Source organism: Sinocyclocheilus anshuiensis, unplaced genomic scaffold (assembly GCF_001515605.1).
Source record: "Sinocyclocheilus anshuiensis isolate Anshui unplaced genomic scaffold, SAMN03320099.WGS_v1.1 scaffold702, whole genome shotgun sequence".
NCBI classification, from domain to species: Eukaryota; Metazoa; Chordata; class Actinopteri; order Cypriniformes; family Cyprinidae; genus Sinocyclocheilus; species Sinocyclocheilus anshuiensis.
In genome coordinates, this window is record NW_015548184.1 from 16,455 (window position 1) to 28,034 (window position 11,580).

Here is an 11,580-nt window from a genome sequence, read left to right on the forward strand (position 1 = left end):
TAATCAGCATCTTGATATGCCACACCTGTGAGGTGGATGGATTATCTCGGCAAAGGAGAAGTGCTCACTAACACAGATTTAGACAGATTTGTGAACAATATTTGAGAGAAATAGGCCTTTTGTGTACATAGAAAAAGTCTTAGATCTTTGAGTTCAGCTCATGAAAAATGGGGGCAAAAACAAAAGTGTTGCGTTTATAATTTTGTTCAGTGTATAAATAACCTGTTGCTTACAAGTTTACAATTATAGCTGAAATTGCTTTCGGTTTTGTGTCACACTACAAATTGAAGGTCACATTTTGCATTGCATTATGGGATACAGTATTCAATGCACCGTACTTTTGTTGTATACAGCACATTTTGTGAAATTTACAGGATAATTCAGTTATTCCATGCATTCAGAAAATATGCCTATTGCATTCTTATGGAAGTAGTATGAATTGCATACAATTCTAAACATAAACTTTATTAGTAATAATGTTTATGTACATATATGGTACTTTTGAACCCTCTTTAATAATTGGCATAAAAATGGCATACCAACACAAACCACCATTTCTCTCCTCAGGTGTGATGTGCTTGGTGAGGACCGGAGGATTCTGGGATTGGAGTTGGACAAGGATCATCATGCCCTATTTGTGGCGTTCTCAAGTTGCGTGATCCGCGTTCCACTCAGTCGCTGTTCTGACTACGGCATCTGCAAAAAGTGAGTGACACAAAACCCAGACCCACAATCATTACCATTAAATATGTATTACATGTGAGAGCACTTAACATATACAATGCTGTACTACATCTTTAAATATCTTTTACTATTTTAATCACGTAAACTCATAAGTGTTACTATCGTAGAGTAGTTTAAAACATTTATTGAAGATAGAACCAGCATCACAAACTCTATTCACGATGCAGTGCAGCAGCTCAGTCCTCAGAGAAAAATGTATGACAGTCGTGCAAGAATCTTCTAAAAAGTCCTATGTGCTGGTTCGCTTTTGATCTATTATGGATAAAGTTCTCCGTAAGTGCGCTGAAAGCGGTATGTGTTTCCAAAGACAGGCATTCTTAAATGCATTCAAATTTAAACACAGATGGATTTTAGAGGGCAAAAGGTTTTAGATTGTAGCCTCAAAGTTATAGAGATGGGTCGTCAATGATGAAGTCGTGTTTCCTCCATCACATGCTGCAGTCCTCGAGCCAGCATCACCACATGCTTCCACTACTCACACGCAAATTAGAGTCATCTGATTGGTCACAGGCCAAGACACAGCAAACAATTCCTTTTTTTCCCACACAGCTGTAGTTTGAACATGCTGATAGACTGTGTTTCCTTATAAAAGATCTCCAAATCCTATCAGGGAATTTCAGTCCCAATTTCTTTCCAAAAACCATCCTGATGTCTGATCCAGCCATGTCTTAACTTTTTACCAATCTGTTAGCTCATGCCTGCTCAGCCTCAGGAGAAACACTCACACGGGATTCTCTGTGGACTTGTGAGAAAACATCTCTTTTTTTCTCTGTCTCTCTCTCTCTGTTTTTTCACTCACAGGATTGTTTTCATGCACCGAGTGCTAGATGCAAAAACAGCTGTGTTTGTTTAAATTCAAAGAGGTTTTTTTTTATCTAAAAGAACAAAAGAAGTCAAAAAGCTCTTTTTTTTGCCATCCTGTATTCAAAGTTTAACACTGTGTAATTTCTGTGCATCATCAAACATTATTTGCAAAAATAATGTTTTTTTTAACAGGTTTCCCCAAACTATCTGCTATTGGTCGTTCAAACAGATAGCCCCGCCCCAAACTCACACTAATGGTTGAGCCACTGTTGCCATGTCAGGCTGGTCACGATGTGACAGTGACACATTTTCACTTTTTCAAGGAAATCAAGCTACAAACATGATACTTAGAGTTGTTTATGTATTTTGAAAGAAAATTACAGTCCCTATGTTTATGTATATCCTGTTGAAACTGGACGTTTGTGTGGGAGATATCAAAGGGTTTGTGAGCCAGTAGTTGGCTAACTAATGCTATTTGCTAGTTGGCTGCAGGTGGTTTTAGGGGGTGGGACATTCTCGTTCTAAAGAACATTTGATTGGACAAAAATCAGAGCAGTGCAGGATGAGTCATAAGTTTTTGTTTTTTTTGTCAGTTCTCCCAGAAGAGAAAGACTGAATTTTAAACATGTTCGTCTGGTTAATTGTTTATAAAAATATCCTTTTTTTCAATGCGGATATAAGATAATTCTTGTGAATGTGCATATTTCGTTATTAGCCACTATACTAAACCATTTGTAGAATAACAAAATACAATCAACGATAAAACTATTTGCACTACAAACCAGTGTGTTAATGATTAAGCTAATAAATTAAAATATGATGAAGAAGACCCAACTCTAAGCATGTTCTGCAAGACTCCCATTTCCAGTTTTACTCACTGTCCCAGTTTTAATGCAAATAGAAAACTTTAAGTACGCTCACTTAGGGACTTCAGTAAGATTTTACCTGAAAAGATTTTAGATTTTTTTATCATCATATGTTAATTTAAAAAATATTGTATAATTTTACCTTGTTGTATTTTTGTGTTTATTTTGGATTTATTTTTTGTTTGTAACTCTTGTATTATTCCAACTCTGTTTTTGCCATGAAGATAGCCTTAGATGCTGACATGGCAATACAAATAAATAACTAACTACTACTAAAATACAATGAATAATGGGAGTTTACAACATCAAACAGCATAACAGACTGTAAACTAAAATAACTGCCATGTGCTGACATTGAAAGCTTTGCACATTCCAGTTAAAAATTGGACTTAAAAATAAGGTGGATAGTATAGCCAAATTATAGTTCAAGTAATATTTTTGTCAATTTTTAGTAGGTCATTAGCATATAGATGACTTTAAACCAAATAGACTAAAAGTGACTCAACTCTATTTTTGCTTTCATTTTTTCATTTAAACTGGGATAAGAGAAAGTATTTAAGTATATAACCTTTAACAATAGATAAAGTGCTAAAGCATAGCGACCAACAGGCATAGCATGGGGAAATTAACAACCTGTGAGGAGGAAAAAATAGCAGAAAAATGAAAGTGACCTCTCTCTTTCACTCTGACTCGCATCTAGTCACCTCACACATGCTTTTTTTTGTCTTTTCTTTTTTGTCTTTTCTTTTCTGTCTTTCGTTCTCTTTCCGTCTCTCTCCCCATCTGTATCTCTCTCGCTCTCTGTTTCTCCGAGCGACTCGCCGGCTCTACCATGTATCTGAATCTCAGTTGGCCTCTGGCAAACACAACACACCTGTCAATCATGCAACACAAATACACACACAAACACACACACACCTGACTATACAGCAGTCAGTCACACTCTTTCTCTCTCTCTTATTTTTTTGCTCTCAGTCTGACTGAGTGTCTGACCAGCGAGAGGCAATAATGCTTTGTTATGGAGATGCTGTGTCTGGCTGTCCCTTCCAGCTTGTCTCATACACTTGGAGAGAGAGGGTAAAGGGAAATTTGGTGGGGGGGGGCAGGGGAGTATGGAGACAGTGAGCGAGAAAACACACACAGCCTTTCCAGCACATGTGCTATGAGTTAACTCTGTGTGTGTGTGTGTGTGTGTGTGTGTGTGTGTGTGTGTGCGTGTGCGTGTGTGTGTGTGTGTTTTAGGAGCTGTCTGTCCTCACGAGACCCTTACTGCATCTGGCTGAGTGCGGGGAACTGTGCCACAGTGGCGCCGGGATTCAAGTGAGTTAAAGCTACATCACACGACCCTTCTATTAGTCCTGCCACAGTAAACACTTTTACGGTTCGTTAGAATAAAAGAGCCTACACGACTACTGAATTCTGCACACAAGTTTACTATACAGTCAACAGTGTGTTTCTACAGCATACTTTATTGTTAAAGATCTCTTAGAGCTTATGTTACCATAAACATCCTTAAAACATCTGGTAAAAATCAGATGGTTGTAAAATGTCTTTAAAATTTATAACCAAGTGCAGTTACAGAATTTTACTAGACAGTCTATACAATGACCAGGATGACTTCGTAGATAATATTCAAAATAATTTTGCAGTAAATTTAATATAGCATTCTGGGTAATACTTTACAATAAAATTTCAATTGATTTACATTGCATTAGGTATCAAACTCTAACAGTAAACAATAATTTTGCAGCAATTATTAATTTGGGTTATCTCAGTTTCTACATATACTAAAAAAAACATCTGTCAGTGTACACTACCATTCTAAAAGTTGTCATTTTTTATCTTTTTGAAAGAATGCATTTATTTAATCAAAAATACAGTAAAATAAGTAATATTTTGAAATATTATTACAATTTAAAATGACTATTTTCTATTTTAATATATTTTAAAATGCAATTTATTCTGTTAGGGCTAAGCTGAATTTTCAGCAGCCATTACTCCAGTTTTCAGTGTTACATGATCCTTCAGAAATCATACCAATGTGGTGCTCAAGATACGTTTCTAATGATTATTAATGTTGAACATAGTTGTGCTGCTTAAAAGTTTTGTGGAAACAGTGATATATTTTTTCAGGATTCTTTGATGAATAAAAAGTTCAAATGAACAGCGTTTATTTGAAATAGAAGTCTGTAACATTGTACATGTCTTTATAGTCACTTTTGATCAATTTAATGCATCCTGAATTGAAGTATTAATTTCTTTCAAAACAGATTAATTGACCTCTGAGTTCTGAATGGTGGTGTATTTTATTTCTTTCTTGTGTAATTTAATTTTGCTTTTTGTATGCATCTTTGGTTTGTAATTAATCTGGTTTGTAAAAGTGTTTATAATACCTAATGCATTTAACTGATGTTAACCAACTAAACCTTATTGTAGTGTTACTCCATCACTTTAGAGATGTTTCTTGAGTGAATTAATTTTACCATCTGGTTAAAATTATAGTAAATTGGTAGTTTAAGTTGGAGTCAATAGCCTTGTGGGCAGCGCTTCGAGATATAGCACAGTTGTGCGATTCTTTCCTACTCTCTCTCCCACTTTGCCTTCTGTCAATTATTTATAGTGTCCTGTCCCATTAAAGACAAAAAACAAAACAATACATCTTAAAAAAGTATTTACAGTGAATGCTTGTAAAAAGTGCATTATCTTTGTTTGCGATGACATCACTGTTACACTCATTCACCCGGTCTGTTGTTGATTTAGTCAGATGCTTCAGACCAGATATATGTGCAGATATTTATCTCCGATAAACTTCATGTAAGAGACAAACACACTTGTTTATGAGACTTAAAAATGGTTATAATGGCACATTAACATTTACAAATATTTGTAAAAGTAATGTGGTATCATTGCTGTGTAAGAAATCTGACATGCCCATGCAACTCATGATGTTTTATTTTTTCAATTAATGTTTTATTGATAAGAATTGTACTTTTAAGAGTGTAGGACAGTAGAGAATAGACAGGAAACTGGACAGAAAATGGACTGCTCTTTAATATCATGAGCATTTGTACTTACCACTGTGCTCGCACAAATGCATGTGACTCTATGAATATACCACAGTCTGTGTTAACATTTTACATTTTTATGCATTAGGTAGATGTTTTTATCAAAAGTGACTTGCACTGAATTCAAGGTATAATTTTTTAGCTGAATCAAACTAACTTTGCTAGTGCCATGCTCTACCATTTGAGTTATAGAAATACTCATTTAAATATCTTAGCAGTTGCATAGATCTCTGGCTGAAAGGGAAACCTACATCCCCACCATTTTCCACAATATCAGCTTGTGCCAGGGATGTATCTAGTACTGCCTCTGCAATTGTCAAGCAGAAGTGCATTTCACTTGTGCGAGTTATAATAAGTGCAGATCCAGAGCTTGAATTTGTTATTATTAATGTTTTGCTGAGTGATCGCTGCGGTTGTCATCAGTTGTGGAAAGCAACAGCGGCAATATTCTCCCCAGCACGCTCTGATGTTTTCCCGCTCGTGAGACGCATCCACTGACGTACAGCTGCAATTTTGGTTTATTAAAAAAAGTTAAAACCCTAAACCCCTTGTACTCAAAGTGGAAATGTTACTGGGAGATCAGTATCGTATTCTTAACATGCTATTGCTGATCTGTGCATTTGTCTACACACCAAACAAATCCTGCAACAGATGTAGGAATTAAGTTATTTTATTTCGCTGAATGCATTTAATTTAATGATGGTTTTTATACACTTTCTCTGTAACCTGGTCACAGTCTTTAATTATATTTTCTGGCCATAAACTCAATTATTGACTCTTAATGTGTCCTAATGTGAGTATTGATCTCTATAAACAGAGATGGGGAATCATTTCATCTTGAACTCATGAAAATGATTATGTACACAGCAGATTTCCAGACCGCTGCCAACAAAATGGACGGAACTTGTGGAGAGTACTTATCAATGTCCCAGAAGAGCTTTGGTTTACTTCAGCATTCAATTATATGCTTCCATAGCCAAACTTATGTCAGAGTCATACATCTTGTGCTGTCAGATGCCATAAAGTCTTCTGTAATCATACAGCGCATTAAAATTATAAAGAGCTTTAGAATCTTGGCTAAAATCTAGAATTTTGGTTTCTGTCATAGAAACCAGATGCAACAGCACTGAAAATGTAAAACTGATATAGATAGAATGACAGAGTGTTTTAAAGTTTGTCAATAATACCTTAAAAATACAATAAACCAGATCAGTTACAACAGAAAGGTACATAGCCGATTTGAATTATACAATAAACAAATGAAATACACTTTTATTCAAAAGTTAGTTTGTCAGTGCATTTATTTAATGCTTTTATTCAGCAAGCATGCATTAAATTGTGACAGTAAAAGTGACAGTAAAAATATTAATAATGCTACAGAAGATTTCTATTTCAAGTAAATGATTTTCCTTTTAACTAAAAAAAAATACCATACAGTATCAATGTTTCTACAAACATAACCATTTTCAACATATAAAATGTTTCTTGAGCACCAAATCAGCATATTATAATGATTCCTCTTCAAATGACACTGAAGACTCAAATAATGGCTGCAGAAAATTCATCTTTGCCATCACATGAATCAATTACATTTTCAAAATATATTAACATAGAAAACAGTTATTTTAAAAAGTAAATCAATTACTGACCCCAAACTTTGAACAGTAGTGTAAATAGGCTGCTGTTCATCACTGTTTAATTGTTAGGGCTAATTGTACTGTTTGTTTGGTAGTGAGGGAACATTTAGCTGCATTTTATTTTTTTATTTCGCTACATTGATTATAACTTGACCTGTTCTGATTAAAGTCCATCAATTCTGCACTTTTGTCAATCAGACCAGGATGCTTATTGCACATAAAAAATGCAATATTGGGCTGAAATCATTATGTCCAGACTAATTGGTTGTCACATTAAACAAACTGTGATTGGTCACTTGGTCACTTGGCCCCTTCTGATAGGCTTTTGGCCTGAATACACCACAAGAAACTTTATGCTGACTTTAAGTCTGGCGACATGAGAACAAGAAACAAGACAAGAGAAACTTTAGTTCCAGAGCACTGTGTGTTTAAATGCTAATCAGCGTCTAATGAAACTCTGCAAGACTGAGAGGGTGAAATGTAAGAAAAGAGGGCAATAGATGTACGATGGTAATACTTTGACTTTCTCATTTTTAGAACAGCTCTGCGGCTTGTTTTTTGCAGCGTACTGCGTACTATGACTTTATTATCTTGTGGGATATTTTCTCTTTGTGTTCTCCTTTTCCCTATTCGCTCTCTCCCAGGGGCAATTTAATCTCCATATGATGAGAGAGACTGTTTGTGCTAGTGTGTGTGTGTGTGTGTGTGTGTTGGCCAATTCAGGTATAATGAAAAGCATGCATCTCAGAGGCGTATTGATGCTCAGATATTATGCACCTGCAAGATCCCAATTTACCACTTTATGCAGGAGATTTTTTTTTTATCTTGTCCTTCCATTTATCCTTCAATATGAGATGAAGTCATCCTGCTCTCTCTCTTTCTCTCTCGTTCTGTCACTCTCTCCCCTCTCAGGTTAATGGAAATAAGGACTTTAAATCATGTCAGGTAGAGAGGGCTGGTTCTCAGATAGATTGAATATGCAGGGCAGGGTGAGGCAGGAGAATGGCAGGTGCCTCGACAGCGCTGAAATTGGGTGCCAGTGTTAGATGATAAGTTATGTTTGTACGCAAGCTTGGTTTTTTTTTTTCTCTTGCATCTTTTTTGTAGGCATTATTCTGTTGTGCTCCACAAAAATATTAATTCCACTCATATCTAATATACTCAAATTAAATCAAGTCAGAAAAAATATTTAAGAGTGAATTATTTGCATTTGCATGTTTGTGTAAATGCTAAGGACTTCCAAATGTGATGATTAAATGCAGTGGTCAAATGTTTGACTCGTTTATACATGTATTTAAATTGTGAAGACATGTTGTTTAAAAATTATTATTATTATTATTTTTATTTAATTTTTAATATATATATATATATGTAAATAAACAAAGGTGAAGAAACTATTTGCATTCAGAAATTGCTAGTAAATGTCACAATTAATTACAAAGAAACAGCAAGTGACACGTTTAGTTAAGTAAAATGACTAAAATAGTATTTTCTTTTAAAACATACTCCAATAGTCTTTTTTTTTTAACACTACTTCATAAAATAATTTTTTGCTGTGTAAAACTGCCTTGGGCTCATCAAGGTTCACCAAATGAACCGCACCAGGAAAATAGCCCTTTTTGTGAACCGCAATTTATTGTTAAACTAATTTACATAAAAAGAAGGCGCCTTTGCCTTGAAATTAATGACAATAATTATGCACTAATAATTATAGCAGCGCATTTAGCACCTGAACTGAATTGCAATGTGTGTAATGGATAAGAGGCATGTTTTTGCACTGAAATATTACACACAAAGTGTTTTTGGACAAAAGTGACATGTAGTGATTTGTGTGAATCCTGATTTTGGACAGAATTGCGTGCTCCATTAGACCACAGACCTCTGTGTCACGTCTCCATGGTAACACAGAGAGGAAGCAAAAGCCGACAGAACGCGTTATGCGTCTGTGAGCGAGATGTCACTCAGGTGCTCGGCAATGACACGCTCGCTTCTGTGATGCCAGGAGCAGACGAACATTGCAGTCGCTCAGAGCAACGTGTCGCTGTGGTTGCGCTGTGAGGCTGCATGAGTCAGCAACGTCCCTCTCAGTAAACATATTCTCTTAAAATTGTACTTAATGTGCTGTTTTGCCTAAACACTCATTTCCTTCACACAAAGGTTCTTACATCTGAAAGACATTGAAAACTGAAGGTGCTTCTGTTTATTGACACTTGCACTTGAATGAATAAAACTCCCCTTAGCTTGTTCCACTAATTTGACGTGAACGCATTAATTACGTATGTGCATGTTAAATTTATTCCATGTTTAACATTTGGTGCTTGATATTTGCATGATGATTTTAAATTATATATGAAATGACATCATGTGGAACATCTTGTATATTTTTCTTTAATATATTTAATAAATAATGAAAAATATATTTATATTTTTATATATATATATATATATATATATATATTATTATTATTATTTTTTCTTTTTTTTTTTACATACTCAAACACCCACCCACCATCATTCAAATGTATGTTTTTATTTTTATTTTTTTTTTGCATTATATATTGGCTGAAAGCAGTTTTTTCTTCTGAATTTTTCTGCCAAATCCCCACTGGGAAAAAAAAAAGAAGTGTGGAAACAATTTCCATTCAGGAATTGCTAGTAAATGTCACAATTAATTATAAAGTTATATGAATAAATTATAAAGTTATATAAATTCTAAAAACACATTGAATTAAGTAGAATTAATATAATAAAATGTATTTTATTTTAAAACATAACTTTTATTTTAAAACATATTTATTTATTTATTTATTTATTTAAAAGCATCATGAAAATATCAAGCCCCAAAATTTCTGTATTCATATTTTTTAGATTATGTATATCCATATTTTTAGCAGCATTGAAGCTTCATTTTTATTACAATATATATTTATTATATGTATTTATTGCAATATTTTTCAGTACATATTTGTGGAAAACAGACCACGTCATTGTGACACCTATATTGTGCTACACAAAAATATTGATTCCACTCTAGATCAAATATACTCAAAATTAAATCAAGTCAGACAAAATATTTAAGAGGGAATTAAGTTTATACATATATTTAAATTGTAAAGACATGTTGTTTAAAAATGTAATAAATGGCATTCATTTTAAAGTACTTCAATTAAAAGAAGGAACAAGTTTCATTCAGAAATGGTCACAACAATAAAACAGCAAGTGACAAGTGATTTAACTATGTAGAATGACTTAAATTGTATTATCTTTTAAAACAAAAAAACATACTCCAATAATCTTTTTTTTTCTTTTTACAACTTCATACAATCATTTTTTACAGTGTAATACTCCCTTCAGCTCGTCTACAGTAGCTTCGCCAAATGAATTGCACCAGGCACATAGCACTTTTTGTGCACCTCAATTTATTGCAAATTTACATAAAACGAAGACACCTTTGCCCTGAAATGAATGACAATAATTATGCACTAATTATTATATCAGCGCATTAAGCACCTGAACTGAATTGCAAGGTGTATAATGGATAAGATGCATGTTTTTGCACTCACAAAGTGTTTTTGGACAAAAGTGGCATGTAGTGATTTTTGCGAATCCTGATTTTGGATTCAGGTACAGAGTTGTGTGCTCCATTAGACCACAGCCCTCTAATCTAATCCTGTCTCCATGGTAACACGGAGAGGAAGCAAAAGCCGACAGAACGCGTTATGCGTCTGTTTGTGCGAGATGTCACTCAGGTGCTCGGCAGTGAGCAGCAATGACACGCTCGCTTCTGTGATGCCAGGAGCAGCCGAACATTGCAGTCGCTCAGAGCAACGTGTCACCGTGGTTACGCTGTGAGGCTGCATGAGTCAGCAACGTCCCTCTCAGTAAACATATATTCTCTTAAAATTGTACTTAATATGCTGTTTTGCCCAAACACTCATTTTCTACACACAAAGGTTCTTACATCTGAAATAGACTCAAAACTGAAGGTGCTTCTGTTTAGTGACACTTGTGTGCTTGAATGAATAAAACTCCACTAATTTGACATGTGAATGCATTAATTACATATGTGCACATTAAATTCATATATATATATATATATATATATAGCATCAATCAAACATCAAACCCCAAATCTTATTTTGTATTAATATTTTGTATGTACATATTTTTAGCAGCGTTGAAGCCTCATTTTTTTGTTACAATATATATTTATTATATTTGTTATTGCACTATTTTTCAGTACATATTTGTGGAAAACAGCCCACGTCATTGTGACACCCACAGCATCATGTACAAGATGAGTCAGTCTCCATCTCTCCATGAAAATGCGTCTGTCACAAAAACATAGACACACAGTCAATTTTTTTTTTTTATGGCTTAATGCAAGGATTGTTCTTCATATGAATCACCAAATGCAGTTTTGGTAGGGTAAAAAAAATGTAGATAGACTGGGGGGGGGGGGGG

At 34.5% G+C, this 11,580-nt stretch overlaps 1 protein-coding gene across 1 annotated transcript in view; it reads left to right on the forward strand.

Moving 5' to 3' along the window:
- The window catches only part of LOC107704828 (semaphorin-6D-like), a 45,184-nt gene that overhangs the window by 14,804 nt on the left and 18,800 nt on the right, over positions 1-11,580 (forward strand). Inside the window, exons 9-10 of the mRNA XM_016507854.1 lie at positions 568-705; positions 3,657-3,734. Coding sequence (XP_016363340.1) covers positions 568-705; positions 3,657-3,734 — 216 coding nt within the window. The remainder of the gene's footprint in view (positions 1-567; positions 706-3,656; positions 3,735-11,580) is intronic.